General features: G+C 45.0%; 1 protein-coding gene across 1 annotated transcript in view; it reads left to right on the top strand.

Moving 5' to 3' along the window:
* The window catches only part of LOC115114585 (phospholipase ABHD3-like), a 50278-nt gene extending 27471 nt beyond the window's left edge, over nucleotides 1-22807 (top strand). The window contains exons 8-9 of the mRNA XM_029642961.2: nucleotides 1382-1547; nucleotides 20613-22807. Of these exons, the coding sequence (XP_029498821.1) occupies nucleotides 1382-1547; nucleotides 20613-20797 (351 nt within the window). The 3' untranslated portion in view covers nucleotides 20798-22807. The remainder of the gene's footprint in view (nucleotides 1-1381; nucleotides 1548-20612) is intronic.
* The last annotated feature ends 4278 nt before the right edge of the window (nucleotides 22808-27085 follow it).

Raw genomic sequence — 27085 nt, 5'->3', positions numbered from 1 at the left:
CCACCTGTGTGCAATCTAAGTGTCACATGATCTGTCACATGATCTCAGTATATATACACCTGTTCTGAAAGGCCCCAGAGTCTGCAACACCACTAAGCAAGGGGCACCACCAAGCAAGCAGTGTTGAAGAACAAGGAACTCTCTAAACAGGTCAGGGGCAAAGTTGTGGAGAAGTACAGATCAGGGTTGGGTTATAAAATAATATCAGAAACTTTGAACATCCCACGGAGCACCATTAAATCCATTATTTAAAAAAATCTAAAGAATATAGCACCACAACAAACCTGCCAAGAGAGGGCCGCCCACCAAAAATCACGGACAAGTCAAGGAGGGCATTAATCAGAGAGGCAACAAAGAGACCAAAGATAACCCTGAAGGAGCTGCAACGCTCCACAGAGGAGATTGGAGTATCTGTCCATAGGACCACTTTAAGCCGTACACTCCACAGAGCTGGGCTTTACAGAAGAGTGGCCAGAAAAAAGCCATTGCTTAAAGAAAAAAATAAGCCAACACATTTTGTGTTCGCCAAAAGGCATGTGGGAGACTCCCCAAACATATGGAAGAAGGTACTCTGATCAGATGAGACTAAATGTAGCTTTTTGGCCATCAAGGAAAATGCTATGTCTGGCGCAAACCCAACACCTATCATCACCCTGAGAACACCATCCCATCGATGTTTTTTATCGGCAGGGACTGGGAAACTGGTCAGAATTGAACGAATGATGGATGGTGCTAAATACAGGGAAATTCTTGAGGGAAACCTGTTTCAGTCTTCCAGAGATTTGAGACTGGGACGGAGGTTCACCTTCAAGCAGGACAAGGACCCTAAGCATACTGCTAAAGCAACACTTGAGTGGTTTAAGGGGAAACATTTAAATGTCTTGGAATGGCCTAGTCAAAACACAGACCTCAATCCAATTGAGAATCTGTGGTATGACTTAAAGCCTGCTGTACACCAATGGAACCCATCCCACTTGAAGGAGCTGGAGCAGTTTTGCCTTGAAGAATGGGCAAAAATCCCAGTGGCTAGATGTGCCAAGCTTATAGAAACATACCCCAAGAGGCTTGCAGCTGTAATTGCTGCAAAAAGTGGCTCTACAAAGTATTGACTTTGGGGGGTGAATAGTTATGCATGCTCAAGTTTTCAGTTTTTTTGGTTTCTTATTTCTTGTTTGTTTCACAATAAAATATATTTTGCATCTTCAAAGTGGTAGGCATGTTGTGTAAATCAAATTATACAAACCGCCCAAAAATCTATTTTAATTCCAGGTTGTAAGGCAACAAAATAGTAAAAATGCCAAGGGGGTGAATACTTTCTCAAGCCACTGTTTTGTTGCCGGATGTCACCTTTTAATTTGACTTTATCCCAACCCCCCTGCAGGCCAAGACCCTCCGTGAGTTTGATGAGAGGTTCACGTCTATAATGTTTGGCTACCCCACCAATGATGACTACTACCATGATGCCAGTCCCATCCACAGGCTCAAGTCTGTGCAGGTGCCCATGTTGTGTCTAAACGCTGCAGACGACGTCTTCTCTCCCAGTCATGGTGGGTCCACAATCACACCCCACCTCTGGCCCTCCATTTTGGTTACAAAGCCTACCACTGGCCCTCCATGTTGGTTACAAAGCCTCCCACTGGCCCTCCATGTTGGTTACATAGCACAACACTGGCCCTCCATGTTGGTTACATAGCACAACACCGGCCCTCCATGTTGGTTACAAAGCCTACCACTGGCCCTCCATGTTGGTTACATAGCCTCCCACTGGCCCTCCATGTTGGTTACATAGCACAACACCAGCCCTCCATTTTGGTTACAAAGCCTACCACTGGCCCTACATGTTGGTTACATAGCACAACACCGGCCCTCCATGTTCGTTCCATAGCCTCCCACTGGCCCTCCATGTTGATTACATAGCACAACACCGGCCCTACATGTTCGTTACATAGCCTCCCACTGGCCCTCCATGTTGGTTACATAGCACAACACCGGCCCTACATGTTCATTACAAAGCCTCCCACTGGCCCTCCATGTTGGTTACAAAGCCTCCCACTGGCCCTCCATGTTCGTTACAAAGCCTCCCACTGGCCCTCCATGTTGGTTACATAGCACAACACCGGCCCTACATGTTCGTTACAAAGCCTCCCACTGGCCCTCCATGTTGGTTACATAGCACAACACCGGCCCTACATGTTCGTTACATAGCCTCCCACTGGCCCTCCATGTTGGTTACATAGCACAACACCGGCCCTACATGTTCGTTACATAGCCTCCCACTGGCCCTCCATGTTGGTTACATAGTATAGCACAACACCGGCCCTACATGTTCGTTACATAGCCTCCCACTGGCCCTCCATGTTGGTTACATAGCACAACACCGGCCCTACATGTTCGTTACATAGCCTCCCACTGGCCCTCCATGTTGGTTACATAGCACAGCACCGGCCCTACATGTTCGTTACAAAGCCTCCCACTGGCCCTCCATGTTGGTTACATAGCACAACACCGGCCCTACATGTTCGTTACATAGCCTCCCACTGGCCCTCCATGTTGGTTACATAGCACAACACCGGCCCTACATGTTCGTTACATAGCCTCCCACTGGCCCTCCATGTTGGTTACATAGCACAACACCGGCCCTACATGTTCGTTACATAGCCTCCCACTGGCCCTCCATGTTGGTTACATAGCACAACACCGGCCCTACATGTTCGTTACATAGCCTCCCACTGGCCCTCCATGTTGGTTACATAGCACAGCACCGGCCCTACATGTTCGTTACAAAGCCTCCCACTGGCCCTCCATGTTGGTTACAAAGCCTCCCACTGGCCCTCCATGTTGGTTACAAAGCCTCCCACTGGCCCTCCATGTTGGTTACATAGCACAACACCGGCCCTACATGTTCGTTACAAAGCCTACCACTGGCCCTCCATGTTGGTTACAAAGCCTCCCACTGGCCCTCCATGTTGGTTACATAGCACAACACCGGCCCTACATGTTCGTTACATAGCCTCCCACTGGCCCTCCATGTTGGTTACATAGCACAACACCGGCCCTACATGTTCGTTACATAGCCTCCCACTGGCCCTCCATGTTGGTTACATAGCACAACACCGGCCCTACATGTTCGTTACAAAGCCTCCCACTGGCCCTCCATGTTGGTTACATAGCACAACACCGGCCCTACATGTTCGTTACAAAGCCTCCCACTGGCCCTCCATGTTGGTTACATAGCACAACACCGGCCCTACATGTTCGTTACATAGCACAACACCGGCCCTACATGTTCGTTACATAGCCTCCCACTGGCCCTCCATGTTGGTTACATAGCACAACACCGGCCCTACATGTTCGTTACATAGCCTCCCACTGGCCCTCCATGTTGGTTACATAGCACAACACCGGCCCTACATGTTCGTTACATAGCCTCCCACTGGCCCTCCATGTTGGTTACATAGCACAACACCGGCCCTACATGTTCGTTACATAGCCTCCCACTGGCCCTCCATGTTGGTTACATAGCACAACACCGGCCCTACATGTTCGTTACATAGCCTCCCACTGGCCCTCCATGTTGGTTACATAGCACAACACCGGCCCTACATGTTCGTTACATAGCCTCCCACTGGCCCTCCATGTTGGTTACATAGCACAACACCGGCCCTACATGTTCGTTACAAAGCCTCCCACTGGCCCTCCATGTTGGTTACAAAGCCTCCCACTGGCCCTCCATGTTCGTTACAAAGCCTCCTACTGGCCCTCCATGTTGGTTACATAGCACAACACCGGCCCTACATGTTCGTTACAAAGCCTACCACTGGCCCTCCATGTTGGTTACAAAGCCTCCCACTGGCCCTCCATGTTGGTTACATAGCACAACACCGGCCCTACATGTTCGTTACATAGCCTCCCACTGGCCCTCCATGTTGGTTACATAGCACAACACCGGCCCTACATGTTCGTTACAAAGCCTCCCACTGGCCCTCCATGTTGGTTACATAGCACAACACCGGCCCTACATGTTTGTTACATAGCCTCCCACTGGCCCTCCATGTTGGTTACATAGCACAACACCGGCCCTACATGTTCGTTACATAGCACAACACCGGCCCTACATGTTCGTTACATAGCACAACACCGGCCCTACATGTTCGTTACATAGCCTCCCACTGGCCCTCCATGTTGGTTACATAGCACAACACCGGCCCTACATGTTCGTTACATAGCCTCCCACTGGCCCTCCATGTTGGTTACATAGCACAACACCGGCCCTACATGTTCGTTACATAGCCTCCCACTGGCCCTCCATGTTGGTTACATAGCACAACACCGGCCCTACATGTTCGTTACATAGCCTCCCACTGGCCCTCCATGTTGGTTACATAGCACAACACCGGCCCTACATGTTCGTTACATAGCCTCCCACTGGCCCTCCATGTTGGTTACATAGCACAACACCGGCCCTACATGTTCGTTACATAGCCTCCCACTGGCCCTCCATGTTGGTTACATAGCACAACACCGGCCCTACATGTTCGTTACATAGCCTCCCACTGGCCCTCCATGTTGGTTACATAGCACAACACCGGCCCTACATGTTGGTTACATAGCACAACACCGGCCCTACATGTTGGTTACATAGCACAACACCGGCCCTACATGTTGGTTACATAGCACAACACCGGCCCTACATGTTGGTTACATAGCACAACACCGGCCCTACATGTTCGTTACATAGCCTCCCACTGGCCCTCCATGTTGATTACATAGCACAACACCGGCCCTACATGTTGGTTACATAGCTGATAAGCAAGGCCCTCCATGTTGATTACATAGCCTCCCACTGGCCCTCCATGTTGGTTACATAGCTGATAAGCAAGGCCCTCCATGTTGGTTACATAGCTGATAAGCAAGGCCCTCCATGTTGGTTACATAGCTGATAAGCAAGGCCCTCCATGTTGATTACATAGCTGATAAGCAAGGCCCTCCATGTTGGTTACATAGCTGATAAGCAAGGCCCTCCATGTTGGTTACATAGCTGATAAGCAAGGCCCTCCATGTTGGTTACATAGCTGATAAGCAAGGCCCTCCATGTTGGTTACATAGCACAACACCGGCCCTACATGTTCGTTTCATAGCCTCCCACTGGCCCTCCATGTTGGTTACATAGCACAACACCGGCCCTACATGTTCGTTACAAAGCCTCCCACTGGCCCTCCATGTTGGTTACATAGCACAACACCGGCCCTACATGTTCGTTACAAAGCCTACCACTGGCCCTCCATGTTGATTACATAGCCTCCCACTGGCCCTACATGTTGGTTACATAGCTGATAAGCAAGGCCCTCCATGTTGATTACATAGCCTCCCACTGGCCCTCCATGTTGGTTACATAGCTGATAAGCAAGGCCCTCCATGTTGGTTACATAGCTGATAAGCAAGGCCCTCCATGTTGATTACATAGCTGATAAGCAAGGCCCTCCATGTTGGTTACATAGCTGATAAGCAAGGCCCTCCATGTTGATTACATAGCTGATAAGCAAGGCCCTCCATGTTGGTTACATAGCTGATAAGCAAGGCCCTCCATGTTGGTTACATAGCTGATAAGCAAGGCCCTCCATGTTGGTTACATAGCTGATAAGCAAGGCCCTCCATGTTGGTTACATAGCTGATAAGCAAGGCCCTCCATGTTGATTACATAGCCTCCCACTGGCCCTCCATGTTGGTTACATAGCTGATAAGCAAGGCCCTCCATGTTGGTTACATAGCTGATAAGCAAGGCCCTCCATGTTGATTACATAGCTGATAAGCAAGGCCCTCCATGTTGGTTACATAGCTGATAAGCAAGGCCCTCCATGTTGATTACATAGCTGATAAGCAAGGCCCTCCATGTTGGTTACATAGCTGATAAGCAAGGCCCTCCATGTTGGTTACATAGCTGATAAGCAAGGCCCTCCATGTTGATTACATAGCTGATAAGCAAGGCCCTCCATGTTGGTTACATAGCTGATAAGCAAGGCCCTCCATGTTGGTTACATAGCTGATAAGCAAGGCCCTCCATGTTGGTTACATAGCTGATAAGCAAGGCCCTCCATGTTGGTTACATAGCACAACACCGGCCCTACATGTTCGTTTCATAGCCTCCCACTGGCCCTCCATGTTGGTTACATAGCACAACACCGGCCCTACATGTTCGTTACAAAGCCTCCCACTGGCCCTCCATGTTGGTTACATAGCACAACACCGGCCCTACATGTTCGTTACAAAGCCTACCACTGGCCCTCCATGTTGATTACATAGCCTCCCACTGGCCCTACATGTTGGTTACATAGCTGATAAGCAAGGCCCTCCATGTTGATTACATAGCCTCCCACTGGCCCTCCATGTTGGTTACATAGCTGATAAGCAAGGCCCTCCATGTTGGTTACATAGCTGATAAGCAAGGCCCTCCATGTTGGTTACATAGCTGATAAGCAAGGCCCTCCATGTTGGTTACATAGCCTCCCACTGGCCCTCCATGTTGATTACATAGCTGATAAGCAAGGCCCTCCATGTTGGTTACATAGCTGATAAGCAAGGCCCTCCATGTTGATTACATAGCTGATAAGCAAGGCCCTCCATGTTGGTTACATAGCTGATAAGCAAGGCCCTCCATGTTGATTACATAGCTGATAAGCAAGGCCCTCCATGTTGATTACATAGCTGATAAGCAATGCCCTCCATGTTGATTACATAGCTGATAAGCAAGGCCCTCCATGTTGATTACATAGCTGATAAGCAAGGCCCTCCATGTTGGTTACATAGCTGATAAGCAAGGCCCTCCATGTTGATTACATAGCTGATAAGCAAGGCCCTCCATGTTGATTACATAGCTGATAAGCAAGGCCCTCCATGTTGATTACATAGCTGATAAGCAAGGCCCTCCATGTTGGTTACATAGCTGATAAGCAAGGCCCTCCATGTTGATTACATAGCTGATAAGCAAGGCCCTCCATGTTGGTTACATAGCTGATAAGCAAGGCCCTCCATGTTGGTTACATAGCTGATAAGCAAGGCCCTCCATGTTGGTTACATAGCTGATAAGCAAGGCCCTCCATGTTGATTACATAGCTGATAAGCAAGGCCCTCCATGTTGGTTACATAGCTGATAAGCAAGGCCCTCCATGTTGGTTACATAGCACAACACCAGCCCTACATGTTCGTTTCATAGCCTCCCACTGGCCCTCCATGTTGGTTACATAGCACAACACCGGCCCTACATGTTCGTTACAAAGCCTCCCACTGGTCCTCCATGTTGATTACATAGCCTCCCACTGGCCCTACATGTTGGTTACATAGCTGATAAGCAAGGCCCTCCATGTTGATTACATAGCCTCCCACTGGCCCTCCATGTTGGTTACATAGCTGATAAGCAAGGCCCTCCATGTTGGTTACATAGCTGATAAGCAAGGCCCTCCATGTTGATTACATAGCTGATAAGCAAGGCCCTCCATGTTGGTTACATAGCTGATAAGCAAGGCCCTCCATGTTGATTACATAGCTGATAAGCAAGGCCCTCCATGTTGGTTACATAGCTGATAAGCAAGGCCCTCCATGTTGGTTACATAGCTGATAAGCAAGGCCCTCCATGTTGGTTACATAGCTGATAAGCAAGGCCCTCCATGTTGGTTACATAGCTGATAAGCAAGGCCCTCCATGTTGGTTACATAGCTGATAAGCAAGGCCCTCCATGTTGGTTACATAGCTGATAAGCAAGGCCCTCCATGTTGGTTACATAGCTGATAAGCAAGGCCCTCCATGTTGGTTACATAGCCTCCCACTGGCCCTCCATGTTGATTACATAGCTGATAAGCAAGGCCCTCCATGTTGGTTACATAGCTGATAAGCAAGGCCCTCCATGTTGATTACATAGCTGATAAGCAAGGCCCTCCATGTTGATTACATAGCTGATAAGCAAGGCCCTCCATGTTGATTACATAGCTGATAAGCAAGGCCCTCCATGTTGATTACATAGCTGATAAGCAAGGCCCTCCATGTTGGTTACATAGCTGATAAGCAAGGCCCTCCATGTTGGTTACATAGCTGATAAGCAAGGCCCTCCATGTTGGTTACATAGCTGATAAGCAAGGCCCTCCGTGTTGATTACATAGCTGATAAGCAAGGCCCTCCATGTTGATTACATAGCTGATAAGCAAGGCCCTCCATGTTGATTACATAGCTGATAAGCAAGGCCTCCATGTTGGTTACATAGCTGATAAGCAAGGCCCTCCATGTTGATTACATAGCTGATAAGCAAGGCCCTCCATGTTGGTTACATAGCTGATAAGCAAGGCCCTCCATGTTGATTACATAGCTGATAAGCAAGGCCCTCCATGTTGATTACATAGCTGATAAGCAAGGCCCTCCATGTTGATTACATAGCTGATAAGCAAGGCCCTCCATGTTGATTACATAGCTGATAAGCAAGGCCCTCCATGTTGATTACATAGCTGATAAGCAAGGCCCTCCATGTTGATTACATAGCTGATAAGCAAGGCCCTCCATGTTGATTACATAGCTGATAAGCAAGGCCCTCCATGTTGGTTACATAGCTGATAAGCAAGGCCCTCCATGTTGATTACATAGCTGATAAGCAAGGCCCTCCATGTTGATTACATAGCTGATAAGCAAGGCCCTCCATGTTGATTACATAGCTGATAAGCAAGGCCCTCCATGTTGGTTACATAGCTGATAAGCAAGGCCCTCCATGTTGATTACATAGCTGATAAGCAAGGCCCTCCATGTTGGTTACATAGCTGATAAGCAAGGCCCTCCATGTTGATTACATAGCTGATAAGCAAGGCCCTCCATGTTGGTTACATAGCTGATAAGCAAGGCCCTCCATGTTGATTACATAGCTGATAAACAAGGCCGATACCGAAAGACAATGCAGCCAAAGACACAATGTAGAAGACATCTTGTCTGGGGAAAAATATATCCATAACTGTTATAATGGTCAAGGAGTTAACTAGTTTGTTGTCTTATTTTACTAAATCAGAAGTTATTATCCTGGGTGACCTAAATTATGATTGGGAAAAGCAATCTAAAATGAAATCTAAAAGACATGTGTAATGATCTAAACCTAACCCAGCTGGTGACCAAGCCTACACGGCCCTGGAATCAGAATCAGAAGATGTATCAGAAGTATATATTCATAAAATATATAATGCTTGGGTCAAGGCCAGGAACACAGGCTTAGGCTCGGACTGGCAAGCTTTTAAGCAGCTGAGGAATCATTGTGTAAGACAAATCAGAAAGGCTAAATCTGATTATGTAACCGCTTGTTCGGATTGTCATGGGAACCCGGCTAAATTCTGGAAAACTGTCAAATCCCTGAAGGGTTGTACTTCCTCTTCTCTGTCACAACAAATTCATTCAGATACTGGCCTCATTATGGTAAAAATGCCATCATTGATGCATTTAATCACCATTTTATTTCAGCAGGCTCTCTCTTTGAAATAACTTCTAAGCCTATTCACAATGATACTGGGCTGGATGCTGATAGGGGAAACTTGCTGTATGATGAGAGAAATGATAGTCAAAGCTTTTCTTTTCTTTTAGGCTAATTAAAGAAAAATAAGTCCTGGATGCTTTGTAGCAATAGACAACAAGAAATCCACAGGGGCGAACCAATTGGAGCCAATTGTACAACTTTGCTCTTTTTTATCTGAGAAATGTTAACCAATCAGGGTTTAGGCATAGGCAAAGCACTATTACAACAATCACTTCAATTGTTAATGATGTCAACGGTTTAGACACTAAAATGAAATGCTGCTTCGTTGTGGACCTGTCAAAAGCTTTTGATACTGTTGATCATGCTATTTTATTGAATAAGTTGTCCTCGATAGGCCTGAGCTCTGACGCCTTTTCACGGTTTCATGATTATCTTAGTGACAGAACTCAGGCCATCGTGATTGATGGGGTTAAGTCGGAATTTCTTGAAGTGCATAAAAGTGGTCGATTTTGGGACCTATTCTCTTCAATATTTATATAAACACCATTGGTCAATCTGTTTAAAAACCTAATCTATATGCGGATGATAGGGGCGGCAGGGTAGCCTAGTGGTTAGAGCGTTGGACTAGTAACCGGAAGGTTGCAAGTTCAAACACCCGAGCTGACAAGGTACAAATCTGTCGTTCTGCCCCTGAACAGGCAGTTAACCCACTGTTCCTAGGCCGTCATTGAAAATAAGAATTTGTTCTTAACTGACTTGCCTAGTAAAATAAAGGTAAAAATACTATTATGTATGCTATTGCCCCAACTGTTGATCTGGCTGTGTCAAAACTACATTCAGATTTTATAGCTACAGTTGAAGTTGTTTTAGTATGGTCAGGGCGTGAGTTGGAGTGGGCTATGTTCCTTTTTCTATAATTTGGGATTCTGTGTTTGGCCTGGTATGGTTCTCAATCAGAAGCAGCTGTCAATCGTTGTCCCTGATTGAGAACCATACTTAGGTAGCCTGGTTTCACTTTTGAGTTGTGGGTGATTATTTTCTGTAGTGTATGTTCACCATCCAGAACTGTGTCGTTTATCGTTTTTGTTGTTTTCTTCGAGTATTCGTTTTCATTAAAAGGCATAATAAATACTTACCACGCTGCATCTTGGTCCTCCTCTCTTTCTCCCAACTACGAATGTTACATACACCTTAACCAAATACATTTAAACTCAGTTTTTCACAATTCCTGACATTTAATCCTAGTAAACATTTCCTGTCTTAGGTCAGTTAGAATCATCACTTTATTTAAAAAATGTGAAATGTCCAAATAATAGTAGAGAGAATGATTTATTTCAGCTTTTATTTATTTCATCACATTCCCAGTGGGTCAGAAGTTTACATACACTCAATTAGTATCTGGTAGCATTGCCTTTAAATAGTTTAACTTGGGTCAAACGTTTCAGGTAGCCTTCTACAAGCTTCCCACAATAAGTTTGGTGAATTTTGGCCCATTCCTCCTTACAGAGCTGGTGTAACTGAGTCAGGTATGTAGGCCTCCATGCTCGCACGCATTCTTTCAGTTCTGCCCACAAATTTTCTATGGGATTCAGGTCAGGGCTTTGTGATGGCCAATCCATTACCTTGACTTTGTTGTCCTTAAGCCATTTTGCCACAACTTTGAAAGTATGCTTGGGACCATTGTCTATTTGGAAGACCCATTTGCGACCAAGCTTTAACTTCCTGACTGATGTCTTGAGATGTTGCTTCAATATATCCACATAATTTTTCTCCCTCATGATGCCATCTATTTTGTGAAGTGCACCAGTCACTCCTGCAGAAAAGCACCCCCACAACATGATGCTGCCACCCCCGTGCTTCACGGTTGGGATGGTATTCTTCGGCTTGCAAGCCTCCCCCTTTTTCCTCCAAACATAACGATGGTCATTATGGCCAAACAGTTCTACTTTTTTTTTCATCAGACCAGAGGACATTTCTCCAAAAAGTACGATCTTTGTCCCCATGTGCAGTTGCAAACCATAGTCTGGCTTTTTTATGACGGTTTTGGAGCAGTGGCTTATTCCTTGCTGAGCGGCCTTTCAGGTTATGTCGATATAGGACTCGTTTTACTGTGGATATAGATACTTTTGTACCTGTTTCCTCCAGCATCTTCACAAGGTCCTTTGCTGTTGTTCTGAGATTGATTTGCACTTTTCGCACCAAAGTACGTGTCACGCCCTGACATGAGTATTCTTTGTTTTCTTTATATATTTTGGTTAGGTCAGGTTGTGATGAGGGTGGTATGTGTATTTTTGTCTCATCTAGGGTTTTTGTACTTTCTAGGGGTTTTGTAGATTTATGGGGTTGTTTTCCATCTAGGTGTTTATGTAGGTCTATGGTTGCCTAGATTGGTTCTCAATTAGAGGCAGGTGTTTATCGTTGTCTCTGATTGGGAACCATATTTAGGCAGCCATCTTCTTTGGGTATTTCGTGGGTTATTGTCTATGTTATGTTGCACGTTAGCGCTGTGTTTCGTTAGCGGTCACGTTCGTCTTATCATTTTGTTGTTTTGTTCTTCGTGTTCTTCCTTCAATAAAGAAGAATGTATTCTAACCACACTGCGCTTTGGTCTACTCCATATGACGATCGTGACAGAATAACCCACCTTAAAAGGACCAAGCGGCGTGATTGGGAGGAACAGCGCTTAATGGAGAAATGGACCCGGGAGAAGGACGAATGGGTAACAACCTGGGAGGAGATTGAGAGTTGGTCGATCGATCCAGGGAGAGTGCCAGAGCCTGCATGGGATTCTTTGGAACAGTGCGAGGAGGGATACAGGAGAATGGAGGAACGGCGAAGATATAAGGGTACACGGCTAGCACGGAAGCCCGAGAGGCAGCCCGAATAAATTTTGGGGGGGAGGCACACGAGGAGATTGGCTAAGTCAGGTAGGAGACCTGAGCCAACTCCTCGTGCTTACCGTGGGGAGCGTGTAACTGGTCAGGCACCGTGTTATGCAGAGATGCGCACGGTGTCTCCAGTGCGCATTTCTAGACCGGTGCGCTATATTCCAGCTCCTCACATTGGCCGGGCTAGAATGAGCATCCAGCCAGGACGGGTTGTTTCAGCTTTACACTCCAGACCTCCAGTACGCCTCCACAGCCCAGTACGTCCTGTGCCTGCTCCCCGCACTCGCCCTGAGGTGCGTGTCCCCAGCCCAGTACCACCAACACCACGCGCCAGTTTTCCTGTGCGTCTCCAGAGCCCTGTACGCCCTGTTCCTCTTCCCCGCACTCGCTCTGAGGTGCGTGTCCCCAGCCCGGTACCTCCAGTGCTGGCACCACGCACCAGGCCTACAGTGCGCCTCGTCAGAGCGTCCGGCAACAGTACCCAGCCCAGAGCGTCCGGCAACAGTACCCAGCCCAGAGCGTCCGGCTACAGTACCCAGCCCAGAGCGTCCGGCAACAGTACCCAGTCCAGAGCGTCCGGCAACAGTACCCAGTCCAGAGTACTCCTGTCCGGAGCCGCCAGAGTCTCCCTCCTGTCCGGAGCCGCCAGAGTCTCCCTCCTGTCCGGAGCCGCCAGAGTCTCCCTCCTGTCCGGAGCCGCCAGAGTCTCCCTCCTGTCCGGAGCCGCCAGAGTCTCCCTCCTGTCCGGAGCCGCCAGAGTCTCCCTCCTGTCCGGAGCCGCCAGAGTCTCCCTCCTGTCCGGAGCCGCCAGAGTCTCCCTCCTGTCCGGAGCCGCCAGAGCCGTCAGCCAGCCAGGAGCCGTCATCCAGCCAGGTGCCGCCAGAGCCGTCAGCCAGTCCGGAGCTACCCCTCAGTCCGGAATTGCCCCTCAGTCCAGAGGCACTCCTCAGTCCAGTGGCGCCCTCTACGATGATCTTCAGTCCGGGGCCCGCTGCGAGGATCCCCACTACTGAGCTGCCACCTAAGTGGCCCCAGACTGTGATAGACGGGGTCCACGTCCCGCACCCGAGCCGCCGCCGTGAAAGAGGCCCACCCGTACCCTCCCCTTTAGATTAGGTTTCTGCGGCCGGAGTCTGCACCTTTGTGGGGGGGTACTGTCACGCCCTGACCTGAGTATCCTTTGTTTTCTTTATATACACTGCTCAAACAAATAAAGGGAACACTAAAATAACACATCCTAGAGCTGAATGAATGAAATATTCTTATTTAATACTTTTTATTTTTATTTTCTTTACATAGTTGAATGTGCTGACAACAAAATCACACAAAAATGATCAATGGAAATCAAATTTATCAACCCATGGAGGTCTGGATTTGGAGTCACACTCAAAATTAAAGTGGAAAACCACACTACAGGCTGATCCAACTTTGATGTAATGTCCTTAAAACAAGTTAAAATGAGGCTCAGTAGTGTGTGTGGCCTCCACGTGCCTGTATGACCTCCCTACAACGCCTGGGCATGATCCTGATGAGGTGGCGGATGGTCTCCTGAGGGATCTCCTCCCAGACCTGGACTAGAGCATCCGCCAACTCCTGGACAGTCTGTGGATGGAGCGAGACATGATGTCCCAGATGTGCTCAATTGGATTCAGGTCTGGGGAACGGGCGGGCCAGTCCATAGCATCAATGCCTTCCTCTTGCAGGAACTGCTGACACACTCCAGCCACATGAGGTCTAGCATTGTCTTGCATTAGGAGGAACCCAGGGCCAGCCGCACCAGCATATGGTCTCACAAGGGGTCTGAGGATCTCCTCTCGGTACCTAATGGCAGTCAGGTTACCTCTGGCGAGCACATGGAGGGCTGTGCGGCCCCCCAAAGAAATGCCACCCCACACCATGACTGACCCACCGCCAAACCGGTCATGCTGGAGGATGTTGCAGGTAGCAGAACGTTCTCCACGGCGTCTCCAGACTGTCACGTCTGTCATGTGCTCAGTGTGAACCTGCTTTCATCTGTGAAGAGCACAGGGCGCCAGTGGCGAATATGCCAATCTTGGTGTTCTCTGGCAAATGCCAAAAGTCCTGCACGGTGTTGGGCTGTAAGCACAACCCCCACCTGTGGACGTCGGGCCCTCATACCACCCTCATGGAGTCTGTTTCTGACCGTTTGAGCAAACACACACATATTTGTGGCCTGCTGGAGGTCATTTTGCAGGGCTCTGGCAGTGCTCCGCCTGCTCCTCCTTGCACAAAGGCGGAGGTAGCGGTCCTGCTGCTGGGTTGTTGCCCTCCTACGGCCTCCTCCACGTCTCCTGATGTACTGGCCTGTCTCCTGGTAGCGCCTCCATGCTCTGGACACTACGCTGACAGACAGCAAACCTTCTTGCCACAGCTCGCATTGATGTGCCATCCTGGATGAGCTGCACTACCTGAGCCACTTGTGTGGGTTGTAGACTCCGTCTCATTCTACCACTAGAGTGAAAGCACCGCTAGCATTCAAAAGTGACCAAAACATCAGCCAGGAAGCATAGGAACTGAGAAGTGGTCTGTGGTTACCACCTGCAGAACCACTCCTTTATTGGGGGTGTCTTGTTAATTGCCTATGGTTTTCTTTATATATTTTGGTTAGGTCAGGGTGTGACGAGGGTGGTATGTGTGTTTTTGTCTCATCTAGGGTTTTTGGACCGTCTAGGGGTTTTGTAGATTTATGGGGTTGTTTTCCATCTAGGTGTTTATGTAGGTCTATGGTTGCCTAGATTGGTTCTCAATTAGAGGCAGGTGTTTATCGTTGTCTCTCATTGGGAACCATATTTAGGCAGCCATCTTCTTTGGGTATTTCGTGGGTTATTGTCTATGTTATGTTGCACGTTAGCGCTGTGTTTTGTGGTCGCGGTCACGTTCGTCTTATCATTTTGTTGTTTTGTTTAAGTGTTCTTCGTGTTCTTCCTTCAATAAAGAAGAATGTATTCTAACCATGCTGCGCTTTGGTCTACTCCATATGACGATCGTGACAGTACGTTCATCTCTAGGAGACAGAACACGTCTCCTTCCTGAGCGGTATGACGGCCATGGTGTTTATACTTGAGTACTATTGTTTGTTCAGATGAACATGATACCTTCAGGTTTTTTTAAATTGCTCCCAAGGATAAACCAGACTTGTGGAGGTCTAAAATTGTTTTCCTGAGGTCTTGGCTGATTTCTTTTGATTTTCCATGATGTCAAGCAAAGAGGCACTGAGTTTGAAGGTAGGCCTTGAAGTACACCCACAGGTACACCTCCAATTGACTCAAATGATGTAAATTAGCCTATTAGAAGCTTCTAAAGCCATGACATCATTTTCTGTAATTTTCCAAGCTGTTTAAAGGCACAGTCAACTTAGTGTATGTAAAGTTCTGACCCACTGGAATTGTGATACAGTGAAATAATCTGTCTGTAAACAATAGTTGGAAAAATGACTTGTGTCATGCACACAGATGTCTTAACCGACTTGCCAAAACTATAGTTTGTGAACAAGAAATTTGTGGAGTGGTTGAAAAATGAGTTTTAATGATTCCAACCTAAGTGTATGTAAACTTCCTACTTCAACTGTATGTAGAAATCCTTTGCTGATTTAAAACTTGTGCTTAATATTGGCAAAACAAAATACATGTTGTTCTTAAACTCTAGTAGTAATGTTTTAGATGTTTACTCATTATATGGTTTTCCAACTGAACGTGTTCCCACATATAAATTCTTAAGCATTTGGATTGATATGGATTTGACGTTTAAAAAAACATATAGATGAGCTGGTTAACAAGCTAAGATTTAAAGTTAGCTTTTTCTACACAAACAGATTGTTTCTTTGTCTGAGAAGTAGGAAGCAGATTATTCTGTCCAACATTTGATCTGTTCTTGATTATAGTGATTTTATTTATTAAAGTGCAGCTGCTACTACTCTTAAACCTTTGGATGCCATCTACCATAGTGGCCTTCATTTTGTTACAGGTAACAGTTTGATACCGTTTTGATACTCATAACTGCATCCTGTAACAAAAGGTTGGCTGAACTTCATTAAAGTCAAATACGTTTTTATTTGTCAGATGCGCCGAATACAACAGGTTTAGACTTTACCGTGATATGCTTACTTACAAGCCCTTAACCAACAATGCAGTTTTAAGAAAATATGAAATAAGAAATGTTTTACTAAATAAACTAAAGTTTTAAAAAGTCACACAATAAAATAACATTAACAAGGCTATATACAGGCAGTACCGATACCAAGTCAATGTGCGGGGGTACAGGTTAGTCAAGGTAATTGAGGTAATATGTACATCTACATTACTCCCTTTTTTTACAAGGCCCTACTTAATAAACTTCCATCGTATCTAACTTTGCTGTTGAAGTATAGACACCTGAGTTGCCTAACCTGTTCACAGGATTGGTTAACTCTTGAGGTTCCTAGGGTCTCCACCGAGCTAGGTAAATCTACTTTTAGTTTTAAAGCACCGTATTGCTGGAATAAAATATAAAATACATTTAATATTACTGTCCTGGTGCCGTTCTGGCAATTTAGAGTATTGATTGGGGACCTATTTGTGGAGGAATGTTAACTGTTTTCTGGGTGATTTGTGATGTTTTACTTGTGCTTCCCATGACAGTGTTTTTGTATTTTAATGTGTATATATACTACCGTTCAAAAGTTTGGGGTCACTTAGAAATGTCCATGTTTTTGAAAGAAAAGCACATTTTTTTGTCCATTAAATTAACAACATTTATCAGAAATACAGTGTAGACATTGTTAATGTTGTAAAGGACTATTTTAGATGGAAACGGCAGATTTTTTATGGAATATCTACATAGGTGTACAGAGGCCCATTATCAGCAACCATCACTCCTGTGTTCCAATGGGACGTTGTTAGCTAATCCAAGTTTATCATTTTCAAATGCTAATTGATCATTAGAAAACCCTTTTGAAATTATGTTAGTACAGCTGAAAACTGTTGTTCTGATTAAAGAAGCAATAACACTGGCCTTCTTTAGACTAGTTGTGTATCTCGAACATCATTTGTGGGTTCGATTTGTGGGTATTTGTGGGTTCGATTACAGGCTCAAAATGGGCAGAAACAAATAACTTTCTTCTGAAACTCGTCAGTCTATTCTTGTTCTGAGAAATGAAGGCTATTCGATGCGAGAAATTGCCAAGAAACTGAAGATCTCATACAATGCTGTGTACTACTCCCTTCATAGAACAGCACAAACCGTCTCTAATCAGAATAGAAAGAGGAGTGGGAGGCCCCGGTGCACAACTGAGCAAGAGGATGAGTACATTAGAGTATCTAGTTTGAGAAACAGACGCCTCACAAGTCCTCAACTGGCAGCTTTATTAAATAGTACCTGCAAAACACCAGTCTCAATGTCAACAGTAAAGAGGCGATTCTGGGATGCTGGCTTTCTAGGCAGCATTTTACAGTGGGGCAAAAAAGTATTTAGTCAGCCACCAATTGTGCAAGTTCTCCCACTTAAACAGATGAGAGAGGCCTGTAATTGTCATCATAGGTACACTTCAACACAAGTTGATCTCAATACTTTGTTATATACCCTTAGTTGGCAATGACAGAGGTCAAACGTTTTCTGTAAGTCTTCACAAGGTTTTAACACACTGTTGCTGGTATTTTGGCCCATTCCTTCATGCAGATCTCCTCTAGAGCAGTGATGTTTTGGGGCTGTTGCTGGGCAACATGGACTTTCAACTCCCTCCAATGATTTTCTATGGGGTTGAGATCTGGAGACTGGCTAGGCCACTCCAGGACCTTGAAATGCTTCTTAGGAAACCACTCCTTCGTTGCCCGGGCGGTGTGTTTGGGATCATTGTCATGCTGAAAGACCCAGCCACGTTTCATCTTCAATGCCCTTGCTGATGGAAGGAGGTTTTCGCTCAATCTCACGATACATGGCCCCATTCAGTCTTTCCTTTACACGGATCAGTCGTCCTGGTCCCTTTGCAGAAAAACAGCCCCAAAGCATGATGTTTCCACCCCCATGCTTCACAGTAGGTATGGTGTTCTTTGGATGCAACTCAGCATTCTTTGTCCTCCAAACACGACGAGTTGAGCTTTTACCAAAAAGTTATATTTTGGTTTCATCTGACCATATGACATTCTCCCAATCTTCTACTGGATCATCAAAATGCTCTCTAGCAAACTTCAGACGGGCCTGGACATGCACTGGCTTAAGCAGGGGGACACGTCTGGCACTGCAGGATTTGAGTCCCTGGCGGCGTAGTGTGTTACTGATGGTAGGCTTTGTTACTTTTGTCCCAGCTCTCTGCAGGTCATTCACTAGGTCCCCCCCGTGTGGTTCTGGGATTTTTGCTCACCGTTCTTGTGATCATTTTGACCCCACGGAGTGAGATCTTGCGTGGAGCCCCAGATCGAGGGAGATTATCAGTGGTCTTGTATGTCTAATAATAATTGCTCCCACAGTTGATTTCTTCAAACCAAGCTGCTTACCTATTGCAGATTCAGTCTTCCCAGCCTGGTGCAGGTCTACAATTTTGTTTCTGGTGTCCTTTGACAGCTCTTTGGTCTTGGCCATAGTGGAGTTTGGAGTGTGACTGTTTGAGGTTGTGGACAAGTGTCTTTTATACTGATAACAAGTTCAAACAGGTGCCATTAATATAGGTAATGAGTGGAGGACAGAGGAGCCTCTTAACTTCTTGCGTTGAGCAATCCCGTATCCGGGAGCGTAATCATTGCCTCAAGCTCATTACCATAACGCAACGTTAACTATTCATGAAAATTGCAAATGAAATGAAAGAAATATATTCACTCACAAGCTTAGCCTTTTGTTAACAACACTGTCATCTCAGATTTTCAAAATATGCTTCTCAACCATAGCTACACAAGCATTTGTGTAAGAGTATTGATAGCTAGCATAGCATTAAGCCTAGCATTCAGCAGGCAACATTTTCACAAAAACAAGAAAAGCATTCAAATAAAATCATTTACCTTTGAAGAACTTCGGATGTTCTAAATGAGGAGACTCTCAGTTAGATAGCAAATGTTCAGTTTTTCCCAAAATATTATTTGTGTAGGAGAAATCGCTCCGTTTTGTTCATCACGTTTGGCTAAGAAAAAAAAAACGAAAATTCAGTCATTAGAACGCCAAACTTTTTTCCAAATTACCTCCATAATATCGACAGAAACATGGCAAACGTTGTTTAGAATCAATCCTCAAGGTGTTTTCCACATATCTATTCGATGATAAATCATTTGTGGCAGTTGGGTTTCTCCTCTGAAGCAAATGGAAAAATACACGCAGCTGGAGATTACACAATAATTTCGATGGAGGACACCAAGCGGGCACCTGGTAAATGTAGTCTCTTATGGTCAATCTTCCAATGATATGCCTACAAATACGTCACAATGCTGCAGACACCTTGGGGAAACAACAGAAAGTGTAGGCTCATTCCTGGCGCATTCACAGCCATATAAGGAGACATTGGAACACAGCGCCTTCAAAATCTGGGGCATTTCCTGTTTGAAATTTCATCTTGGTTTCACCTGTAGCATCAGTTCTGTGACACTCACAGATAATCTCTTTGCACTTTTGGAAACGTCAGAGTGTTTTCTTTCCAAAGCTGTCAATTATATGCATAGTCGAGCATCTTTTCGTGACAAAATATCTTGTTTAAAACGCCCCCTATATCGAAGAAGTTACAGGTCTGCGAGAGCCAGAAATCTTGCTTGTTTGTAGGTGACCAAATACTTATTTTCCACCATAATTTGCAAATAAATTCATAAAAAATCCTACAATGTGATATTCTGGATTTTCTTTTCTCATTTTGTCCGTCATAGTTGAAGTGTACCTATGATGGAAATTACAGGCCTCTCTCATCTTTTTAAGTGGGAGAACTTGCACAATTGGTGGCTGACTAAATACATTTTTGCCCCACTCTATGTTATTTTAATTAACAAATACATTTGCTTTTCTTTCAAAAACAATTACATTTCTAATCTGATCCCAAAGTTTTAAAATGTAGCGTATATGTATAATGTTGTGATTTGTGCAGGGCACATTCTTGTAATGCCCTAATCAGTGTGTAAGACATAAGATTTATACCACACGGAATATGTACGTGCATACAGTATTTCTGTGGGGTTTTGGAAGTCAAATCTCCAATCAAGTGCTCGGTGTATGTCCACTGCTTGACTGATTGTTAATAATCTATGTTTTTCTTCTCTCCTCGTCAGCCATTCCAGTGGAGGCGGTGAAGCAGAACCCTAACCTAGCCCTCCTCATCACCTGCCACGGTGGCCATATTGGTTTCCTGGAGGGCCTGTGGCCCCGACAGAGCACCTACATGGACCGCGTGTTTAAGCAGTTTGCCAAGGCCGTCATAGAACAGGGTGGCGACCTCAATGACCTTTCCAGCTAGTACGACATTCCTTTTCTCCCTCTCTCTCTTTCTTTAATTTCTTTCCTCCTCCCCCCAATCCTTCTCCCTCCCTCTCTCACTACAAGCAAAAAAAGCATTATTTATTTTGAAGGGCACATCCTGTCACAACACAGCAGTCGTCCGTCAACTCATGTATTCCTTCATACATTCATTAATTCAATGTATGTAGCCATGAATTCATATCATGCTTATTTTAAAAAGATGAGTATGTTCACACTAGTATCTTCAAATATGAATAATTTCAGCTGTCTTTCTCCATCCGTCAGTGTTCTCAACAAAAACTCTGTATCAATAGGATTTTAGTCCTCAGGGATTTTATTTCTTTTTTACATAGTGTCTGTCTGTCTGTCTGTTATGAATGTGAATAGTTTATGTAAAAAAATGTTTAGTCCATTCAACAACAACAAAATACCTAACCTAATCTTTCGTGACAGCTAGCTGCTATAGTAGCGTGAGATTTAGTTCTGGGTTCCGAGGTGATACCTTTTAATTTACCTCAACAGATCACAGTATTTATGTTCTCTTGAATTGTTCTGCATGCACTTTCATTCACACATTCTACGTACACACACAAAATAGCTCTAACAATGTAATGTTATGGAGATAACTCATTATTAGTTATAAGGAATGTGAATTTGCACTATTTTAGTTTGAACAAGCCATGCCTCTAATTCCTTCCTGCAAACGCACTTGATTTCAATAGTTTTCCTATGTAAATAAGTATACCCAAAAGGCCTAATAAATTAATATGCAAATACCACATGGATGTTATTGTTTGTCCTGATGTTGAGGACACAGCTAAGTATTAGTTACTTTGTGGGCCAGTATTACAGTATTTTACCGTACTTGTAGGGTATTTGCTGAGCATATCAACCTGATGCATATATCATCAATTCAGCTGGGTTGCCAGTTTGGTTCTGCTTAATCAAAACAATGATAAAGGAGTTAGCAAAAGTAGCACCAAATTTGGCAACTAGGTCATCATCATTGGGGTGGCAGGGTAGCCTAGTGGTTAGAGCGTTGGACTAGTAACCGGAAGGTTGCAAGTTCAAACCCCCGAGCCGACAAGGTACAAATCTGTCGTTCTGCCCCTGAACAGGCAGTTAACCCACTGTTCCTAGGCCGTTATTGAAAATAAGAATTTGTTCTTAACTGACTTGCCTGGTTAAATAAAGGTAAAATTAAAAATCAGTGCAGATGGGTTGCCAGTCTGGTTCTGTTTCATTAAACAATGGTAAAGGAGTTGGTTACCATAAAGGAGTAAGCAAAGTTGCACCAAATCTGACAACTAGGCTATCATCAATGCAGCTGGGTTGCCTGTTTGGTTCTACTTCAGCAAACAATGACAAAGGAGTTGTTTACTATAAAGACGTAGCAAAAGTTACACCAGATCTGGCAACCCGGCTATTATGAATGCAGCTGGGTTGCCTGTTTGGTTCTACTTCAGCAAACAATGATAAAGCACTTGTTTACATCAAAGGAGTTAGCAAAAGTAGCACCAGATATGGCAACCGGACTGTCACCAATGCACTGCTTCAGACATTGCCTGTGTACAAAATGGCACCCTATTCAATATATAGTGCACTACCTTTGGCCAGAACCTCATGGACCCTGGGCAAAAGTAATGTAGGGAATGGGGTCTCATTTCATATGCACCTATGACTTTGTTCCTGTGGAATTTGTATGTTTCTCTATTTTGCCCCGTGGCCATTAAGTAGCATGCATGTGTCTCATCGTTATGACGTCAACCCGTTCTGAAATTTATGACTAATACCAACACTACATCGTAATCAGTAGCACAAAGGACATGTTTTGTCTGTCATTATATATACAGTATATATATATATATATATATATATATATACAATATTAGGTTTAATTTTATATACAAAACAATCAATTCTATTTACATTCGCAGCAAAAAGATATGCACGTATTAGTATGAAGTGTGTTATGCTGCATTTAATAAATTATTAAAATGGAACATTGTGCATTTGTCTGCTGTCTCTCCTTTTACGAGTGCTCTGCTTGTAAATGCATTTCCTCAATTGATTTGATTGACTTTTAAGGGTTTGATAAAATACCCCACTGTTGGCATCAGCTTCAGTATCATCTAACAATTGTGTAATAAGTTATGTGGTGTCATCCATCCCTCTTTCCATGACTAGAATGACATGAGGATGTGGTCACCCTATTAGAGGTTGTGTGAGGTATGCTTCCATGAATCACTCCTCCTTAGTGAAAACATATTCCAATGTATTTTCCCTCTTTACACTAACATATTTGCAGTATGCAGGGAAATTATCTGGATCTGAGTCACATGGTAATGGGTCTCTAAGTTCTGGTCCACGGTCAGAGGACCTCACACAACCTATAATAGGCTGACCACACCGCTCGCGTTGCGTGTGCAAAATACATTTATAAATCTGTTATTCAATTATTGCACCCACACTGCTCACTCGCGCGCGTCAACGAACGTCTGCATTGCCAAGGGCTAAAATAGAAGTCCTTTCTATTTCTGACGCAGATCGCACTGCAAGTCCTGCCTCTCCCATCTCCTCATTGGTTTATAGAAGCAGGTACCCACGTGCCATCTCCTCATTGGTTATACCCACGTGGGTGATTGAACAACGAACTGTGTTGCCGGTCGGTGTAGTAATACTACGAAAGTTTAGATGCCAATCGCCATATATGTTCAAAGATGAAAAAGCCTGGAAGGAGGAGAGATGACTAGAAACGATTCGGTTGACCGTTTTATGTGTGGATTAATTGTCGGAGTAGAGGACCTTGTGCATTTCAGGTAAAATAACAACTCAATGTTTATATCCCAGGACATGTTAGCTAGCAACAGCAAGCTAGCTAAATAGGACAAATTAGTGCAAGCTAACTAGCTAAATTGCCATAAATGTTTAATGCTTTTCGACCTGTTCCCAAATTAATGTAATTGGTTCAGAGTTTGTTTTGATATTTTAACCTGCATGTCTTGATCGCGTTTGGTGTAAGGGGACAAAATACATTTATGCACGATGGCGCACGCGCGCAGCCGGTTTGGGTTCTGTGTAAGGATATTCAGACGTCCTATGAAAGTAAAATTTTACAGCTTGTCAAAGAACAGACTCCTCATGGCTTATCATATAACCCGTAATGTGCCACACAACCAGGTTACTAGGTTATGACACATCTGTCACGCTATACCAGGCTTGCTGTTTTATGGTTGGCCGGATTTGGTGGACTCACTGTCATTGGCAGTCCTGGTGTAGTGTTTTTACCAGACATGGGTTTGAATGGTACTACTGCTACTGGGCTATAATTCTTCATTTTATGCACACACTCACATATGAACGCTGTAGTGGTGAGTGGTAAAGTTGGTATACTATTTTTTTCCGAACAGTTTCACAAACGGCGCCCTGCATGAACAATTCTTTGAGAAACAGTGACATGTGGTAAGATGGCACCGACAGACATGGCAGCTCTGCTTCTAGCTACTAAGCAACTTTGCAGTATTTTGTTTTTTGGTGGGTTATTTCTTAGACTATTAGCCCAGAACGGTTTTTGTGTCATTATATACAGCCGGAAATAACTTTTGGATATCAGAGCGGCAGTAACTCATCAGAATTACGACCAGGAATACAACTTTCCCGAATTGGATCCTTTGTTCGCAACCCCCAGGGAAAATGAACTTATCCCAGAGTCTGCTCCAAGACGCCGCCGGCGGAAAAGAGGTATTCAGAGTGGACTTCTAGTCCGACTCAGGAGTAGGCAACACCATCCACTGCTTCTGAGTGTATTACTCGCTAATGTTCAGTCTTTGGACAATAAAGTAGACGAGCTGGCCACGACCTGGAGACCCATGAGGCGGCGCGCAATTGGCCCAGTGTTGTCCGGTTTAGGGGAGGGTTTGTCCTTGTCCTGTTGCGCTCTAGCGACTCCTGTGGCGGGCCGGACGTAATGCACGCTGAAACGGTCGCCAGGTGTACGGTGTTTCCTCCAACACATTGGTTCAGCTGGATTCCGGGTTAAGCGGGCATTGTGTCAAGAAGCAGTGTGGCTTGGTGGGGTCATGTTTCGAAGGAAGCACGGCTCTCGACCTTCGCCTCTCCCGAGTCCGTACGGGGGTTGCAGCGATGGGACAATACTGTAACTACCAATTGGATATCACGAAATTGGGGGAAAAAATTAATAGTCATCATCATAATAATCATGATTATTGATACCACCACATTTAACCATGTCAAAGTGACTGGGAATATGGATGAATACAAACAGTGTAGTTATTCCCTCCATAAGGCAATCAAACAGGCAAAACGTCAGTATAGAGACAAAGTGGAGACGCAATTAAATGGCTCAAACACGAGACGTATGTGGCAGGGTCTACAGATAATCAGAAATTACAAAGGGAAAACCATCCACGTCGCGGACACCAATGTCTTGCTCCCAGACAACCTAAACACCTTCTTTGCCTGCTTTGAGGATAACACAGTGCCATCGTTCGTGGCCGACGTGAGTAGGACATTTAAGCGTGTTAACCCTCGCAAGGCTGTCGACCCAGACGCCATCCTTAGCCGCGTCCTCTGAGCATGCGCAGACCAGCTGGTTGGAGTGTTTACGGATATATTCAATCCCTCCCTATCCCAGTCTGCTGTCCCCACTTGCTTCAATATGTCCACCATTGTTCCTGTACTCAAGAGAGCAAAGATAACTGAACTAAATGACTATCGCCCCGTAGCACTCACTTATGTCATAATGAAGTGCTTTGAAAGGCTAGTTAAGGATCCTATCACCTCTACCTTACCTGACACACTAGACCCACTTCAATTTGCTTACCACCCCAATAGATTCACAAACGATGCAATCGCCATTGCACTGCACACTGCTCTATCCCACCTGGACAAGAGGAATACCTATGTAAGAATGCTGTTCATTGACTATAGCTCAGCCTTCAACACCATAGTACCCTCCAAGCTCATCATCAAGCTCGGGGCCTTGGGTCTGAACCCCACCCTGTGCAACTGGGTCCTGGACTTCCTGACGGGCCACCCCCAGGTGATGAAGGTAGGAAACAACACCTCTACTTCACTGATCCTCAACACAGGGGACCCACAAGTGTGCGTACTCAGCCCCCTCATGTACTCCCTGTTCACCCAAGACTGCATGGCCACAAGTCTCCAACTCAAGCATCATGTTTGCAGAAGACACAAACATAGTAGGCCTGATTAACAACAATGATGAGACAGCCTACAGGGAGGAGGTGAGGGCCCTGGTGGAGTGGTGCCAGGAAAATAACCTCTCCCTCAACGTCAACAAAACAAAAAAGCTGATCTTGGACTTCAGGAAAAAGCAGGGGGAGCACGCCTCTATCCACACTGACGGGATCGCAGTGGAGAAGGTGGAAAGCTTCAAGTTCCTCGGTGTACACGTCACTGACAATCTGAAATGATGGTCCACCCAGACAGTATGGTGAAGAAGGTGCAACAGCGCCTCTTCATCCTAAGGAGGCTGTGTATAGTCAAATCAAATCAAACTTTATTTGTCACATGCGCCTAATACAACAAGTTTAGACCTTACTGTGAAATGCTTACTTTACAAGCCCTTAACCAACAGTGCAGTTCAAGAAGAGTTATGAAAATATTTACCAAATAAACAAAAGTAAAAAATAATAAAAAGTAACACAATAAAATGTGTATGTTATGTGTGTGTATGCATGTGTCTGTGTCTGTGTTTTTGTCTCTTCACAGTCACCACTGTTCATAAGGTTAATTTTTATCTGTTTACTGCTGCCATGAGTTACTTGCTGCCATGAGTTACTTGATGTGGAATAGAGTTCCATGTAGTCATGGCTCGATGTAGTACTGTGCGCCTCCCATAGTCTGTTCTGGACTTGGTGACTGTGAAGACACCTCTGGTGGCATGTCTTGTGGGCAGTGGTGTAAAGTACTTAAGTAAAATACTTAGGTTGTTTTTTGGGGTGTCTGTACTTTACTTTACTATTTTTATTTTTGCCAACTTTTTACTTTTACTAAATTACAGTCCGAAAGAAAATAATATACTTTTTACTCCATACATTTTCCATGACACCCAAAAGTACTCGTTACATTTTGACAGGAAAATGGTCCAATTCACGCACTTATCAAGAGGTCATCCCTACGGCATCTGATCTGGAAGACTCACTAAACACGAATGCTTTGTTTGTAAATTATGTCTGAGTGTTAGTGTGCCCCTGACCATCCGTCACTAAAAAAAGAAAGCCAATTGTTCCATCTGGTTTGC

The sequence above is a fragment of the Oncorhynchus nerka genome, linkage group LG9b (genome assembly GCF_034236695.1).
Source record: "Oncorhynchus nerka isolate Pitt River linkage group LG9b, Oner_Uvic_2.0, whole genome shotgun sequence".
Lineage (NCBI taxonomy): Eukaryota > Metazoa > Chordata > Actinopteri > Salmoniformes > Salmonidae > Oncorhynchus > Oncorhynchus nerka.
Note: the sequence above shows the minus strand (reverse complement) of the source record. Positions and strands in the feature narration are given on the sequence as shown.